This window comes from Protopterus annectens, chromosome 3.part0 (assembly GCF_019279795.1).
Source record: "Protopterus annectens isolate FY-2018-M chromosome 3.part0, PAN1.0, whole genome shotgun sequence".
Classification (NCBI taxonomy): domain Eukaryota; kingdom Metazoa; phylum Chordata; order Ceratodontiformes; family Protopteridae; genus Protopterus; species Protopterus annectens.
Genome location: NC_056731.1, coordinates 889,220,457 through 889,238,359, shown reverse-complemented (window position 1 = coordinate 889,238,359; position 17,903 = coordinate 889,220,457). Strand labels below are relative to the sequence as shown.

Sequence of the window (17,903 nt, the reverse complement as noted above, 5' to 3'; positions counted from 1 at the left end):
TTAATTGCAGAAATGTATTCCAGTGTATGGATTGCATTTGTAATCCTTTAAAGTAGCTCTGGGTTGCCTTTCTTTTTACATGTATATGACTAGGTTGTTATTTAATTTTGATAGGTGCTAGAGTTGGCCATCGCTCTCTGATGAGGTATTACAAACAGCGGTTTGGTTTGTCGAGAGCAATTGCAGTTTCCAGAAATCAGCGTGCTGTTGGCAGACTTTTGCAGCAATATAAGGCCCTGGGTTGGTCAAGTGAAATGGGTAAGTTGAGTCCAGGTACACTTGATTCCAAAACAGTTAAGCTTTTGCTGTTAATGAAGAAACATTACTTGTGCAGTAACAAAATTGCTTAAAGTGGCCATAGGATGAGATGTTCAACTAAGATGTAGTGTCTGTATTGCAATGGGTAGCACATTCGCCTTTGGTACAGAAGGCTGTGGGTTTGTCGCACACCAGGCAGATCAATTGCTGACACTGCAGGGGGTATTGCACTCTTCAGTGAGCTGTCCTTTGGATGCAGTGTTAATTCGAAGCCCCATCTGCTTGACTTGGTACTAGTTGAGGTGGATTAAAAAGGTCAGGTCCTACATCACCTACTGAAACGAGCAGGGGTTCTTTATTTGTACAACTATTTACAATGTACACATTTACAAAGAACTTACATTAATCACTATATTCTTTCATCATTAACATTTCCTTACATGTGTATAGACAGCCACTCTTTTTTTCCACAACAATTTTCCATATGTTTGGTAACATCCAATTTCCATTGAACCTATAAATAAAGACATTGGCAATCTTCAAACACTGGACCCCACCCAGTTTGGGTTCTTGAAGGGCCGATCTTGTCTCCTGAACCTGATTGACTTCTTCAAATTGGTCTCCAGAGCTGTGGATGAGGGTAAGACGGTCCACACAGCCTATCTGGACCTCACCAAGGCCTTTGACACCACCCCCCACTCTGGAATCATAGATAAACTTACTAAGCTGGGCATAAATCCTATGTCACTCGATGGGTTGCCAACTGGCTTACTGGTAGAACCCAGACTGTAAAAGTAGCAGACTCAAGACAAGTGGAGTACCTCAGAGTTCAGTTCTGGGACCCCTCTTGTTTGACATCTACTTCTCTGAAGTACAGGCCAACATTAAGGGACTCTAGCTAACAAAGTTCGCAGATGACTGCAAACTGGGAGCCATTATTGAATCCCCAAATGGTGTGGATATTCTACAAAAGGGCGTTACAGAAGCAGATACTTGGTGCCAGAGCCATGGGCTCAAACTTAATGCCAAGAAATGTATAGTTATCCCCTTTGGGAAAAACCATGTACCCATGAATTACCACATAGGTGACAGTATACTAAACACCAAAAGTGTGATGAGAGACTTAAGGACAGAGGTGGACAGTGGTCTCACCTTCGATAACCACATCACCACAACAGTCAGGAAATCCTATGTGGCACACCTCATCACAAAGGGCTTTTCATCCAGAAAAAAGGAGGTCATTGTCCCACTGTACTCCTCTCTCATTAGACCCATTATAGAGTACAGCACCCCATTTGGTATGTACCTCACAAGACATCTGCAACAGCTAGAAAGGCCGCAGAAATACCTCACTAAAAGAATCACAGGCCTAAAGCAGATGCCCTATGCTGACTGTCTAAAAAAAAAAAAAAAAAAAAAAACTCCAGCTATACTCAAATTTTAATGTTACCATAAATGGCAGGATGTACAAAATTGTTGGGAACTTTAATTGTGGTACCAAATCATCAGTGGTTTATGCAAAAAACTGCCAAAATGCAGCGTTCTATATTCTATAAGAAGGAAAGTTAAAAGTTAAAACAGCGTATTTATATACATACACATATAGCAAAATCTAACAAATATACTCTGTGGCATATCATCTACTCAGAAGCAGTCTCTGCTTAACATACAAGACCATGTCAAACCCTGAGCTGTTGGACATGCTCCATTTAAAGAAATCCTAATCCCTTAGCGCCACACACTCCAGGGATCTAAACCTTGTCATCACAATGAACAAAACATGCTGGAGGGATAGGTTCCTAACCCAGAGACTGCCCATACATGTCAAGCAGAGCGCCTCCTTGGCCCTCTTCAAAAGGAACCTTGACGATTGGATGGGAGATGGGTAATTCACCCTGGGGATCACGTCAGTCGCCCTGCTAGACAGGGGTCCAGGGAAGTAAATATTGTGGGAAGAAATACAGGGAATTGTTATGGCTAGGCTTGTATAGGCCCTAGGGCCGATAGCCTAGTACCAACCTATAAACATAATCTCATTCAGTCCTTCATTCCAAATTGCCCATATAATACAAAACTTTTTTTTATCCATGTTATTAACAAATTCTTTGCTATGTTTCCTGTAAAAAACATATTTCAATCATATCCATATTTATCTGATTATAATTTTGTAATTAACTGTTTTACTTTGTTTTTCCCATAAATGTTTAACATTTATACATGGTAAGAAAACATGTTCTTCTGTTTCTAACTCTTCACAAAAAGGCAAATCCTTTCTTTTATTTTTTATAAGGCACATTTCCTTTTACGGGCAACTTATTAATTTGCAACCTCCATAAGAAACCTTGACATTCAATATTCTTCATAAACCGTTTATTTTTTTGCTTTATAGCTTTTACTTTTTCTTCTGTTAAATGTTCCCATGGTTTCACACACTAATTTTGCAACATTGTTTTTATACCATATTTTTCTATTTTCTTTTATTTCTTCTATGTTTAATTTCCACATTTTTTCTTGATACATTCTTATATCTTCATGATACATTCTTATATCTTCATTTCTCCATTCTCTCTCCCTTTTATTCATTTTATTATACCCAATTCTGTCATAGATTACTCCTTAAGTATACTTATTACCAACTTATTTTCTTTGCCACTTTTCCATTCCAAGACCTTATGTAAATTTAATGAGGCGCCATATACTATCAGATCCAGTAAACTTAAACCCCCTTCCTCTTTTTCCATATATATACAATACTCCTCTTTTGACTGGATTTAACGTGGACCCCCAGATAAATTGAATTATAATTTCAATAAACTTGTTTCTCCAATTCTCTTTATATCATATATACTAGCTATATATGATAATTTCCCCATCCATATTGTATTTCAATAAACTTGTTTCTCCAATTCTCTTTATATCATATTTGCACTAGCTATGTATAATTTTCCCCATCCATATTGTATTTCTCAAACGTACTTTTGTTATTGAATGACCATCTATACCTATTCCATGAAATACTAAGTCATTTTAGATGTCTCAAAATTTTCTCCCCTTGTTCCTTCAATATATTATAGTCTCTATAATCAGTTCCTAGTACTAATATCTTTTTCTTTTCAAACTGTATTCCTTCCAGCTCTTTATCATCTCCAAAGCCCTTGCATTTTTATTAATTTTTAATCCAACTTCGTGCTGTCATGCGCATTCATAATTACTTCCATTGCTTCTCCATTTTTAACTGTTAGTATTCTATCATCAGCATGCGACATATGCTATTATGATGCATCACTCCCATTTCCTGTACATAATCAGTTGACACTTTACTCCTTATCTCCAGGTAGTTATCCACAGCACATTAGTAGTGTATGCCGAGCGCACACAACACGCACTGTGCAAGTCCTAGCTGCTCTCTCCTTGTCTAAGAACACTTGCTGCATGGACCCCAGATTATGTGCCAGGCTGGGTCTTTGCCAGTGAGTTCAGTTTCAGCCTCTCCACTGGTTTTGTGATAGACATATGGAGCACTGTCATCCCACTCCACAAAAAGGGACACTTTACTGATCTGGGGAACAACAGACTCATAAGTCTCACCAGCCTTGTCTTTAAGGCAGTGGAGTGCACCATTATGGAACTCACTAAAAAAGACATAGGCAGGCTTCAGACCTTTAACATGTGCCAGTTTGGGCTTGTTAAAGCCAGATCCTGCCTCCTAAAGCCAGTAGACTTTTTTGAACAAGTCACAGAGGCATTGGACTCTGGCATATCAGTTCACTGTATGTATTTGGACCTGGTCAAACCCTTTGACATCCCACATTGTGGCATCATTGGTCAGCTAATCAAACTGTGTAACAGCTATGTTACCTGCTGGGTAGCAAACTGACTCACTAATAGAACACAGTCTTAGTGTTAGAGGTGCACACTCAACCAAAACAACTAGTTACTGGTGGTGTACCCTTGGGATCTGTATTGGAACAACTTTTTTTTTTTTTTTGGTATCCACTTTTCTGATATAAAGGCTGCCACCAGGGACCAGAAACTGATCAAGCTGGCAGATGAGGGCAAACTGGGAGCTGTCATAAATTCTCTTAAGTGATCACCAGATTCTCCAGGATGGCCTAATGTACACTAACAAGTTGCGCTTAGACCATGGTCTCAAACTGAATGCCAAAAAATGCAGCATTGCCTTTTGGAAAACCCCAGTCATTAAAGGTGACACTTATTGACTCTTGTTATCTCACTGATTCTGGATCCAGTTTGAGCCCCTTGCCTTTAGGCTTTTTCTTTTTGCATACTTGGGAGTTTTTTTTTTTTTTCCACTGTTTGCAATTCTTCCTAACAGTTTACTCATTCAGGCTTATCCATACTGAAGAGTGTTTTGATTGTTTAGTTGACTTTTGTGAACTCAAGGACTTGAGCATTTTAGGATTATCTGTCAACACTTACTACTTTTAAATTCATATTCATTACCTCATTAGTCTTGTATGTCCAAACTCTGCCATTTTTGCCTTCAGCGTTTCTCAGTATTAGTGTCTTCTCTGGTAATCCTGTATTCATATTATGTGGCCATAGTGCTTGAGTTTGTTTTACTATTAGACCTTCCACTGAGTACTGAAGGTTTATTTTGTTAATTATTGACTGATCTGATCTTTCTGCAGGCCATGAAATTCTTACATTTTCGCTAACACCATTGTTTAGAAGCATCAGTTTCCTGGTGGGCATTCTTACTCCTAGTCAAACTCTCACAGCCATATTACTGGAAAATAAAACTTGGCTTTGATTATACAGGCCTTTGTTGAAAGTATGATGCCTTTCCTCCCAAGAAACAAATGTCTTTTTAGGTTCGTGGCTGCAGTCACCATCCATAGCAGTCTGTGAGACCACCAAGATAAGCTGCATCACTGCCTGCACTTCTTCCCCATCTATTTGCAAAAAAGACTTTGGTAAGATTAGAATGGTATAAGACTTATTTTAAGCAGAAATCAGCTTTTTCATCTTTTGCTTCATCTTTATCAGCAGGCTGTTCAAATGTTCCCTATTTTCAGCCATCACTGTGGTATCTTCTGCATATCGAAGATCACCAGTATGTTTTGCAACAATTTTGAATCCAAATACAGAATGTTCTTCATATAGGTTGAGTGGCTATGTAGCCTTATCAATCTCAAACCAGTTGATTTTTCTGTTTTCATTTTTTAACTGTTGCTGCTTGCATTGTTTGCTTTGTATACAGATTTGTTTTGAGGCAGGTAAGGAGACTCGATATCCCCATTCTCTAAAAAGTTGCTGCAGTTCATCATGGTCCAGTCAAAAGCTTCAGAATGCATATATATCTAAACACACTCCTACATACATACAGCTATTTCTAGCATGAGCAATGATTCCCTTCTAGCCTGCCGATATACCAGAGCAGTTGTTCCCATAAATGTCCAAGCTAGTCTTAAAAATATTTAAACTAGTGCATACTTTTAATATAATTTGGTAGTCTTTTTCATGCATCAGCTACTCTCTGAGAACCAGTTAGTACATTTCTCATTCCTAGAAAATCTTCTCCATAGGTTGTCTGATGGTTCTCTACTACTTTTTGATAACCTCAAACATTCACAGAGGTAGTTGTCTCTAACTGCCCTATATATCTGAATAAGGTCACCTCTTAAATGTCTATGAGACACTGTACAAGTGCAGAAATTTTAGTCTTTCATAATAACTTAATTGTTCTCTTCTGTGCATGCCCTTGGTATATTTCCCCTGTACTCTTTCCAGTTTGCTTATGCTTGTTTCCTTATAACGTTTCCAGGTTGGATCTAATATAAATAACAAACAATGACTTCTTCATTTCTGATTTCCTAGACTTTATAAATCTTTTTGTACAACCTGTAGTTAGTTGGTTGATAATAGAAAAACTCTAAGCTGGATCTACCCATATATCCAAGTCCTTGAATGAATCTACAGTTTGTCATTGTGTGCTGTATTAAATATTCTCCTTCCACTTTGTCTCCAAATCTTATATGCTTTGTTTTGATGTATTTATCATCCTATTATTTTCCTGTGCCCAAATGGTCATTTTAGTCAAGCTCTTTTGCATTCATGCCTATGTGTAATGCATGTAATAAGTTTACCCATTTTCAAATCATCTGTATACAGACTGTAGATCACCTCAGATGAAGAAAATAGGTTTGAAAGATGCAATCTAAACAAGTATGGACCTAGGATAGGCCCCTGTGTGACAACCCAGACTGCAACCTTGAATTTAGTCCAGTTGCTTTATGATAACTTTCCATGTCAAATTTGTAAGCCATGCAGCCATCCATCTTTTTAAGAGTACATAATACCTTGCTCTAATTTATTGATCAGTGTTTTGTGTATGGTCCTAACAGATGCTGAAGTTGAATCTGTATTTATTTTTATTTTTTTTATTTTACATTTGTTGACCGGGCTGGTCTAGCTAGATACATGTCCATTTACAGTAGAAGCCCGGGGAGAAAAGCTCCAAGAAACATAAAAAAAGTAATTAATATAGAAGTTATGACAGATCAATATAAAAAAGACAATTCTTACAAGTATATAAGTAATATATATATTTTTTTTAGTACAAATTATAATACTCGTAGTGATTAATAACATAAGCATTAATTCCGTAGAGGGTAATGTACAAGAGAGGGTGCATTATACATATATACATACGTTTTAGATGCAATAACATAGTAAATTGAAACATTAAGGGAAGATTGTGAAGGATGTGGGGTGAATATTAGTAAAAGGAAAACGTTAGTCAGGGTTAATACAGGAGCAATAGCCAGTGTTTGTTGAGAGATAGTTTTAGATTCCGAATCTAAAAGTCTGAGAGGTGAGTTCAGAGGGTAGTTGGTTCCATAGTTTACCAACAGAGTTAGAGAACAGAGTCACCTGCTGAGTTGTTAAATTTGGTTGTGTTGATCAACAGTTTGAGGAGCGTAGAGTCTTGAGATTATTGTAAGGGATAATGAGGCTAGACAGTATTGGAGTGTTGCTGGGTTGATACAGGGTCTTGTGGGTTATTGTAAGTTGGTGAAATTGGAGCTGGTTAAGAAATTCTAGCCAGTCTAGTTGTTTTAGATTCAAACAGTGATGGGTTCTGAAAGGAGAGCCTGTAGCAAATCTAGCAATATTATTATAGGATGTTGCTAGTTTGTTGAGGTTGTTTTTGGAGAGTTTGGTGTATATAGGAGAAGCATAGAATAGAGTGGAGATTAAGTGAGTTCTGGCTATAGTGGTTGTGGCTACTGGTGTAAGAAAGGGTTGGATTCTGTAAAGGGATCCTAGTTTTTTGTTAACTAATTTTATTGTGGTGTTTATGTGAGTATCAAAGTTGAGGTTGTCGTCGATTGTTATTCCTAAGAGTTTAGTGGTTGGGTCAGGAGAAATAAGAGTACCGTTGTTGGATGTGAGAGTGAAATGTAAGGGGGTGGACTTTCGGGTGGGTGTAAAGAGTAAGAGTTTAGTTTTTTTGGAGTTTAAGAGGAGGCAGCTGTGTGAGAACCACTGTTCGACAGTATTGAAAGCTTTTTTGGTAAGAGACTGAAGTTCAGATTGAGAAGTGGCAGAACAGATTATAGTAGAGTCATCTGCATATTGAATGCAGTTAGTGTGTGGAATAGCTGTCTGAAGATCATTAATATAAATGGAAAATAGGAGTGGGCCTAATATGGAGCCCTGTGGGACACAGAGGGAGATAGGAAGTTAATTAGATAGTTTATTTTCCAGAGTACAGCCTGCTGTCGGTTTTCTAGGTAGGATGTGAACCAATTCATAGAGGATCAAGTGAAAAGGGAATTAAGTATATGTAGAAGGAGTTGGTGGTTGACCATGTCAAAAGCCTAGATAAATCAACGAAGACTGCAGAGGAAAGTATATTTTTGTTGCGGTTTTTGTTAATACAGTTTGTGAAGGATAGCAGGGCTGTGGTGGTACTGCCCTGCTATCCCTCACAAACTGTATGAATTACTTCACAGCACATTTTTTTTCATTCATAGCAATTATATTGTTAGAGAGCATCATGTTACAGGTGGTGGTAGATATATTTTCAACATATGCATGCTGATATATGGTTTCAAGTCCCAACCTTTCCAGTTCTGACAATAATTTATCTAATATAACCTTCTCAATCATTTTTCCACATCATAAAAGTAACTTATGGGTCTGTATGACTGTGTATTTGTCCTACCCCCTCCCCTGTAGATAGTGAAGTAGAAGTAATTGTTTTTGAAACTCCTTCGATTTCTGTTTTATCCAGCAAGTGCTGTAATTTTTATGTGTGGTGATTCTGCCCTTTCTGAAACTAGCTTGTAGATGTGGCAGGTCATGGTCCATATATTGTTTTTGCCAAGATTGCAGTATCCTGAGCATTACTTTGATAGCATGTCAAACAAGTGCGCTTGTCTTTCTGGGACTGGATTATAAACCCATCTGTTTCAGTCCCAGTGGCCAACTTTGTGCTTTCCAGTTTTGCAGGCAGATTCTGATCAACTGTAAGACAGCATCATTTTGTAAGATTTCAGGCAGTTTAATAGGAATTCCATTTGTCTGAAGGCCATTTTAATTCCAGTCTTCTAGCTCTGGATCAGAAAATCCATCATATTATTAATCTGTGATGTTAAAAGTCCTTCCTATAGAGTTCTTTTGTATATTTCTTCTGCATTCTATGTATTTTGGTAGTTTCCTCCCACCTTTGTCTTTTTTTCTTGCAAACAAATTTTTTAAAATGCATCATACTCAGACATTTAAAACTTCATGCATTGTATATTGTGTGTTAATTTCCATGTTTATATGTGCGGCAGTTCTAACAGTATGCCATACATAAATGTGCAATTAACTTTATTAGTATTTTCTATCCCTGTGTATTGTTATACTTTCTAGAACCCCTCGGGAAAATAGGCTTTGTCCAGTAGACCACCAAAATGCAAGTAAATGTGTCAGCAGTCTTCTTGAAGAGATCTTGTCTCTTCCATTTTTACCTTCTTCCATTTCTTTACATTCCTGATTTAACTGTGCCCTCTTAGTAGTTCTTTCCAATCTCTGAAACTCTCCATTCAGTTTGACAGTTTCCCTCCGTTTCTTTTCTCAACTACATGTAATGCCTCCAAAGAGACACTTTGCTGCCTTTTCCTTTTGAAATGTTTTTCCCACTTCATGAACAGTACCACAAATGTCTGCCAATAGTTCAAGTGCTGTCAGTTGCTAATGTTTTTCACCACCACTACGTATTCATATGATGGGGTTGAGATCATATTTAGTTGGCCTGGAATCTTTTCTTGTTTAGTCTGAATCTAAACTTTGTAGTAAGAAGCAGCAAGGCAGCCCCAGGTCTTGCATTTGTTGATTGTATAGTGCTCATCTTCTCATTGTATCCTTCGGCATGAGGTGCTGATTACCTTTCACTGTCTCTCTGTTTATGGAGAGCCTCCCCATATTGCGGCTGTATGTGGATCTCCTTATAGTGACTGGTAACTTGTGTATTAGTTTCCTCTCTTGTAGCTGTGCTCACTTAATGGATGTGAGAGGGTCCAGCTGAGAGATACAAGGACCAAGCCTGTCTCCTCCTGCCTGGTAAGTAATGTCATACACAACCTGACTACCAGAACTTGAAAAAATTCATAAATTAGCTGATTTGGAAGCATGAGCTGATATGGCAACATCAAAAGACTAATTACTAGGTTACCCAAATACAAAGGGCCTCTTCCTGAATGTGTCTGTTGTATCTGTGAGGGTTAAGTCATTTGGAGAGTAATGGACTAAGGGCTCCTATCCACTAAAAAAAGATGAGCAAGACCATACATAAGGATTATTGGTCCAAGTTCTTACAGTAGATGATCCTCTTTATTAAATACATGCAGTAGGGAATTATGGGAAGTTGCAAACAGATAATTTTAGATGAAGAGGGCAACATATGCTATACAATTTTATTTGCTCCATGAAATGAAAGCATGAACAGCAGAAGTATGTACTGCTTATGTAGATCTTCTGAAAATGAGATTGTCTCCCAGAAATGTTTTCTTTGAGTGTTGAAAACAAACCTTATAACTGGACATAAGTACTGAATTAAAAGAAATACTTTTCTGCTGAGACTGTGTATTTTGTTTTGTATTTCAAGCATTTAACCTTTGTACGTTATATTACACATCACCTTTTATATTATCCTGGACCTTAAGTGAAAGTGGGTTTTGCTTAGACTGGGAACCAAAGTAACATTCTAGAAGTGGGTAGAGGAGTCTTTCAAAACACTTTGATGGCTTTGTTGAAAAAATATTTAATAAAAATGTGACACACTAAAGAGACTTGTAACAAACACAAAGATTAACTGCTTTTGTCCCATAAAACACTGGGACTGTGTTGGAGTGACCTCTCTACCCACTTCTAGAACATTACTTTCTATATGTTTTATTTTAAACTGTACAATCCTTTTCGGTGGTGGTGCTGCGGTAGCGTTGTCGACTCACAGCAAGACGTCTGTTCGATTCTCAGCTAAAGCGTCTTCTGTGTGGGGACATGCGTGAAGGGGAGTACCTTCGTTGAAGGTTGTGCATCAGGGCTGGTAACTCTGCACATAAAAATCTTCTACCAATCATTAGCGGACCGGAGTTCCGCTGTTGCGACCCCTAACCGGGAAAAAGCCGAAAGACACACACACACAATCCTTTTCAGTGAATATTAATAAATAAGCTGCATTTCTGTATGATGATAATTTGTCTGGCTGCATAATGAAAGAGAAGTCACAACCACTAACCATTGTTTTTATTCTTATTTGTATAGAAGCAGTCTTATTCTGTGCTTTACATTCCGGGGGGAAAAAGATTTTATGGTTGTTACTGTGCAGCTCTGTAGTACACTTGGATTTAGAATCACATGCATCTCATACCTAACAGGTTAATGAAACAGTTTTGTGTAGACATTGTTTTTTACTGATGTTCATCGTGCATACAGCTGCAGTAATCACAGATGGGTTTTCTGCCGTCAGGCGGGTCCTCGGTCGGCCGTATTCCAAAGTCTAGGTCCGGCGTCGGTTGTCGGGGTATACAAGACACAGCCGGCGCCATATTCTTCAGTCTTTTTGCCGCGGTGCCCGAGCAGAAGCAGTTCGCAAGTGCCGGTCGGCCAGCTCCTGAAATTACGAATAATTGGAAACCGAAGTCTTCTTTAAAGCTAAGTACTGGGAAACTTTTCTTGCCTCAGACTGATGTCAGACAAAGTTAACAATTGTATTTCTTGTGGGAAGCAAATACCGCATAAGGATTTCCATTCCCTCTGCATACCTTGTTTAGGCCCAGACCACGACGTCTCGGCCTGTCGCTTTCGCTACTTTCAATAAACGCACTATTAGCACTTCTTTGGTAAAGCCTTTGATTATAAAATGTCGCCGGATACTCTGACTACCGCTTTGTCCAAAAACGCAAGGACAAAGACCGACAAGGCCCGCGGTCTCCACCGACACCACGCCAAAACCGGCTACACGTGGTCCGGTTCTCAGCCCCCCTGACTACCGACGACACTTCTTTGGCGGTGTCCTCTGTAACAGAGACCGCGCAGGTACCTCGGCCCATACCCAGACTACAACCTCTGAAGCCACTGTGAGTGTTGAGCCTCCTAATGTGGATAGGTCCACTTCCACCCATGGTGTCTTTAGACCCTCATCTTCCTTCTCCATTAAGGCCTTTACTAAGTCCAAATCAGCCATGCATCCCAAGAGGCCTGTTGCACAGGGCCCATCTCCAGGCCCCATGCCTAAAAAGCAGATGCTAAAAATGGCTGAGGATTTAATTACTCTTATCAGGGTTCCCAGCCCCTCCAGACAAGAGACCCAGAGTGGAGGAAGCTTCTCCCTCTTCTGACCAGGATTCCATTTTTCAGAACATTCTGATGAAGAGGAACACTGTGCCCCTTTTGAAGATTCGGATGCTGAGCAGTCCATTCCTTCTGCATCTCCCCAGAGAATTTCTTTGGGGAAACCTTGCACACCTTGAGGGAACACTTCCATTGGGAAGGCCAAGACTTTTCTGATTCCAAGAAAAGACTTAGGGAATTTCTTTGTTACCTCAGCACAGACCTCTGGCGATACCTCCTGTCTTGGACATACTTGATGATGTTTACTCGAGGCTTGCCTAAATACCGATTCCCTGCCTCCTGCCCCAGTCAAGCCTGATAGGTACTACAGGGTTCCTAACTCTCACCAATTTCTTTACAAAAGCCATAATGCTGACCCTGAAACCATTTCTCAAGGCCCCAAGGGAATGAAGGCCTCTACTGCTAAGAATCCACTACCTTCCGAAGAGAGTCTAGATCCTTAGAAAGGTGGGGAAAGGTATATACCTCGGCCACCCTAGCCATGAGGGCCTTAAATTGTCAGTTCCATATGCTTAAATATCAGCAGTTTCTGTTATCACAATTAAGAAATAAAATGTCTCAACCTGAACAACCAGATTTGAAGGAGTTGCAGGATATGATGCATAGTGCAGAACAAGTGGGTAAACACACCTTACAATGTGGCTACGATGCCCTAGAGGCCTCAAGTAGAGCTGCTGTGACAGGATCAGTCATTCGTAGACATGCCTGGCTTAGAGAACAAACCTTGCCTGACCATGTTAAAGCTAAGCTACTAGATGCTCCTTTACAAAAGGATGTACTATTTGGTACTAATGCTGAGGAGATACTACGGAAAATGGAAGAAAAAGCTAAATCTATGCAAACTGTCAAAGCTTTTCTACAGGTTCAACCACCACGTTTTAGCAGAAATTGGCCTTCAAAGAACTGGTCCTTTCCAGCCACGGACAAGCCACAAAGAGGTAGATACAGGCGCACAAGGGGCAGAGGACAACCTCAAGGATCATATAGAGGCAGACAATGGCAAACTCCAGCAACAAGAGGTGGTGAAGACAGTGCACAGCAATACAGGAAACAAACCCAATGACTTCCCTCTCAGCTGGCAGCACCCTTGGGAGGAAAGCTGGCATTATTTACAAGAAATTGGCATATTATCACAACAGACAAATGGATCCTGGACATTATAAACAGAGGCTACAGATTTCATTTTCACACTCTTCCAGAAATGAGAGGCATGCCGAACCTGCCACACAATCAAAGGGCAGAGGCTCAAATACAAATTTCAAAGCTTATGGCCATGAAAGCTATTCAAGAGGTACCTACTCACGAACAAGGTCAAGGTTTTTATTCCAGACTTTTTCTGGTACCAAGGAAAGGAACCGACTGGAGACCCATTTTGGACTTATCCATCCTAAACACATTTCTACTAAAATTCAAGATGCTCACATCACAGCAGCTTCTTCCCATGCTGGGCAAGGAGTTTTGGCTGGTAATATTGGACCTCAAGGAGGCATACCTGCATGTCCCAATCAGACAAAGCTGCAGAAGATACCTCAGATTTCTTGCAGGTTCAATCCACTATCAATTCTCTGCATTGCCCTTTGGCTTATCTACTGCACCCAGAGTATTCACGAAATGCCTGGCATCAGTAATTGCCTACTGCAGACTTCAAGGGATACAAATTTACCCTTATTTGGACGACTGCCTGATCCAAGCGGACAACAAGCACATACTTCTGGAACATCTGGCTTATGTAACACGGTTATTGAATTCTCTGGGATACACAGTCAACAAGGAGAAATCCAGGCTAACACCATCTCAGAAAATAACTTTCCTGGGTGCCAACTTGGACACAAACACCCAGATGGCCTATCTTACGCCAGAAAAACAAGGGCAACTAACTCATTACTTCAAAATACTAGCAAATTGTACCAGGCTCACTGCAAGGAAAATCCTGCAGGCTCTGGGCTTCATGGCATCTTGCATTCTTCTAATCCCATGTGCAAAGTTGCATATGAGGAAACTTCAATGGTACCTAAAAAAAACTATGGTCTCAACACAGCCACAGTTTGGAAACAATAATACCAATAATTCCATGTTTGCAAAAGGAATTTCTATGGTGGGCCCAAGCATGCCAAACAAACACAGGTCTTCCATTCTGCAAGCCTCAAGCAAATCAAGTCATCACAACAGATGCCTCAGAATACATGACAGACAGGTGCATTCAGGGCAAATGGTCCCAAAAGGAAAAGCACCTTCACATCAATCAAAAAGAAATGCTAGCAGTGATAAATGCAATTACAATTTTTAAGGACCTCCTGCATCCAGGGCAATTATTGATAAGAACAGACAACACCACAGTAATGTGGTACATAAACAAACAAGGTGGAACACATTCATACCCCCTGTGCAGGCTAGCCATGTCACTTTGGAACATGGCTCTGGAATGGCAAATCGAACTTCAAGCACAGTACTTGCCAGGATTGGAAAACACGCTGGCAGACAATCTAAGCAGAAATATGACAGATCCACACGAATGGAAGTTGCATCCTCAAGTGTTTACAAAGATAATCCAAGCGTGGGGAAGACCAGACATAGATCTCTTCGCCTCCCACAGGAATCATCAATTGAAAAAGTTCTGTTCAAGGACCTTTCATCCAAAGGCCTGGAGAGTGGGCGCCCTTTCTTTCAGTTGGGCAACATGGACAGTTTACGCTTTCCCACCTTTGCCTCTTCTGCCCAAGGTGCTCTTGAAAGCAAGAGCAGACAGACCGAAGATGATACTGATTGCTCCAGACTGGCCAAGACAACACTGGTACCCACTCCTGAGGAGCCTAACACATACTCCTCCCTGGACCCTACCTCTAATGCCTCTTCTACTGACTCAGCACAGCTACAAAACTCTTCACAGTCAGCTGAAAACTCTCAATCTGGCTGCATGGAAAATTCCTTAACACCACAACAGACCCTACTCTCCAAAGAGGTGCAGGATGTCATTTTGGAGGCCAGAAGGTCATCTACTAGAAAGGCTTACTCCGCAAAATGGAAATGTTTTTGCGCTTGGAATGAGAAAAAAGGCCAGGATCCTAGAAAACTGAATTTGCCTCAGATATTACAGTATCTAGCTGAGCTGTTGAATAGTGGACTTTCATTTTCCTCCATCAAAATTCATGCCTCAGCCATTTCTGCAGAATACAACACTGATCCACCCTTATTCTCTCACCCACTTTTAAGACGGTTCCTCAGAGGAGCTAAGAATGTAAGACCTCCAATGAAACAACCAATACCAGCCTGGGATCTTAACTACATTCTAGAAAAATTAACATTACCTCCCTTTGAACCAGCTGCCTCAACAGATTTGCAATATTTGTCCTGGAAAACAGCCTTCCTTCTGGCCATTACCTCAGCTCGTAGGGTTTCGGAACTACAAGCCCTCATGGCTGTGCAGCCCTTTCTCATCTTCCATCAGGACAGGGTTTTCCCTACGAACCAACCCTTCATTTATGCCTAAGGTAGTATCCAGGGTAGCTTTAAACCAGGCCATACACTTACCTACCTTTTACCCCAGTCCTCAAGACAAAGGGGAAAGGCTGCTACATTCCTTAGACATCCATAGACAGCTAGGTTACTATTTGGACAGAACACAGCCCTTCAGGAAATCAGAACAACTTTTTGTGTCCTATGCTGTAGGAGCTCAAGGGAAGCCAATTTCCAAACAGACAATTTCAAAATGGATAGGCCATTGCATACGGTTTTGTTACTCCTTTCATGGCAAACCTGTTCCTACAGGCATCAGATCCCACTCCACAAGGGCCACAGCTACCTATACAGCCTTCCTCAGAGGAGTCCCTACCAAAGATATTTTGGAGGCAGCCACTTGGAGTTCTGTGCATACCTTCACAAAACACTACCACCTGCCTTTATATTCCAAAACTAGAGCAGGCTTTGCCACTGCTGTGTTGCAGGGCATTCTGGCTGCTCCCAGTTCCACCTAGTGCCTACCACCCTGTGCGTAGCTTTGGGATTCTACCCATCTGTGATTACTGCAGCTGTATGCACGATGAACATAGTACAGTTTTGTACCCACCATAAATGTAGATGTTCAAGTGCTAATGCAGCTGCAGTACAGGTTTCCCTCCCTCCTTCCCCTCTTGGTAAAGGCCTAGTGGCTAACACCTCCTCATACAACCTAATTTGGGTTATCCTTCTATGGTGTATTTGCTTGCAACTACTGATTTTTGATTATATTGCATTGCTTGACTATATATATATATATATATAATTTATGTATTGCCTTCCTTCTGGGGGCACCTAACATCTGGGGCAAGAAAGACTGAAGAATATGGCGTTGGCTGTGTCTTATATACCCCTGTCGCACTGACGTCAGGAAAGAAAGCAACGACAACAGACGCCGGACCTAGACTTTGGAATTCGGCCGACCGAGGACCCGCCTGACGGCAGAAAACCCATCTGTGATTACTGCAGCTGTATTAGCACTCGAACATCTACATTTATGGTAGGTACAAAACTGTACTTTCTGCCATCAATTGTATAAAGTAGTAATCAGGTGGTATTGTCCTATTTTACTCACCATCCCTTAAGCAGGGGGTGTAATTTTTGATTGTTGCCTCTGTTTATAAAATGGGAATAATTGTGTGATATGTTAATTATTGTTACCTTTCATGTATTTGCAGCAAGAGAAGCATCATACCAAAGGGAGCGTGATATGCAATATGTACAAAGGATGAAGTCTAAATGGATATTGAGGACTGGATTGAAAAATAATGCAACAAAACAGATGCATTTTAGGGGACAAGTTCGATTCTAGACTTCCATGTCTCTAGATCAAGAGATGCACAGAGACTTTACACCTTCAGTCTTTTACTACGGTTGTATAGGCCACTGTCAGGAACGTGGCTAAATAAAAGCTGTTGTTTTCTTTGCAGACTTTACATTGCAAATGGATTTCCTGTTATAGATAATATAGTTCAGAGATGGTTAAAATTGCTACATGTTGATTTTCTTTGGGGAGGGTGTGGATAAGAACTATTCCATTCAGTGTTGACAGTTGTGTAATGTGTTGAAGGCATCTGATAAGAGTGGAAACCAAACATTTTAAAGTATCATCATTGTATTATGTCATGGATTATGTGTTACAAGTCAAGGTAGTGTCTCACTTGGTAGTGATGATATCCCAAGCTGTCTCCCTCAGCACCCAACGCACACTACATCTATTAAGTACATATCGCTGTCATTTTTCCGTGGAAACTGTTGCTCCTTAATTTTGAGCATTTTTTATTCCACAAGCTTAATTTAGCACACTGTTTCCAGTGTACTTCATCAGATGTTGATAGCAACTAAAAATTATGGTAATAGTTCTGTGTAGAATTCTAGGCAATTGTTTATATAAGTCACACTATTTATCTGTGCTCATTTGTTGGCTGGGAATGGACAGTGTTGAAAAGATTGTAGTATCATAGCAACAAATACGTAAAAAATTAAAGCTGGCATTTTTTCATACTGTACTTAACATTTCAGATTCTATTAAAATATTTTTGTTGTAGAAAGCTGTAGCCATGACTGTTTTTACAGTCAATTAACATTATTCCGTCAGGAATGGATTGTGCTCTTTGTGGGACTGAAAGTCTTGTATGAAAAAAAGACTAAACAAACTTTTTGGCAATGCTGTAAAAAAGGCTTGTAGGACCAGTGCTGGATTTCATGTTATTACTTTCATGCTGAATCCTGTTGACAAAACTCATAAGACTAATTTTTCATTGAGCATGCTGTACTTTCTTAGC

General features: G+C 40.0%; 1 protein-coding gene across 1 annotated transcript in view; it reads left to right on the top strand.

Moving 5' to 3' along the window:
- ZNF622 (zinc finger protein 622) overlaps positions 1 to 17,669 on the top strand; it is a 271,614-nt gene extending 253,945 nt beyond the window's left edge. The window contains exons 6-7 of the mRNA XM_044065219.1: positions 115 to 258; positions 16,797 to 17,669. Coding sequence (XP_043921154.1) covers positions 115 to 258; positions 16,797 to 16,930 — 278 coding nt within the window. The 3' untranslated portion in view covers positions 16,931 to 17,669. The remainder of the gene's footprint in view (positions 1 to 114; positions 259 to 16,796) is intronic.
- Positions 17,670 to 17,903: the final 234 nt, after the last annotated feature.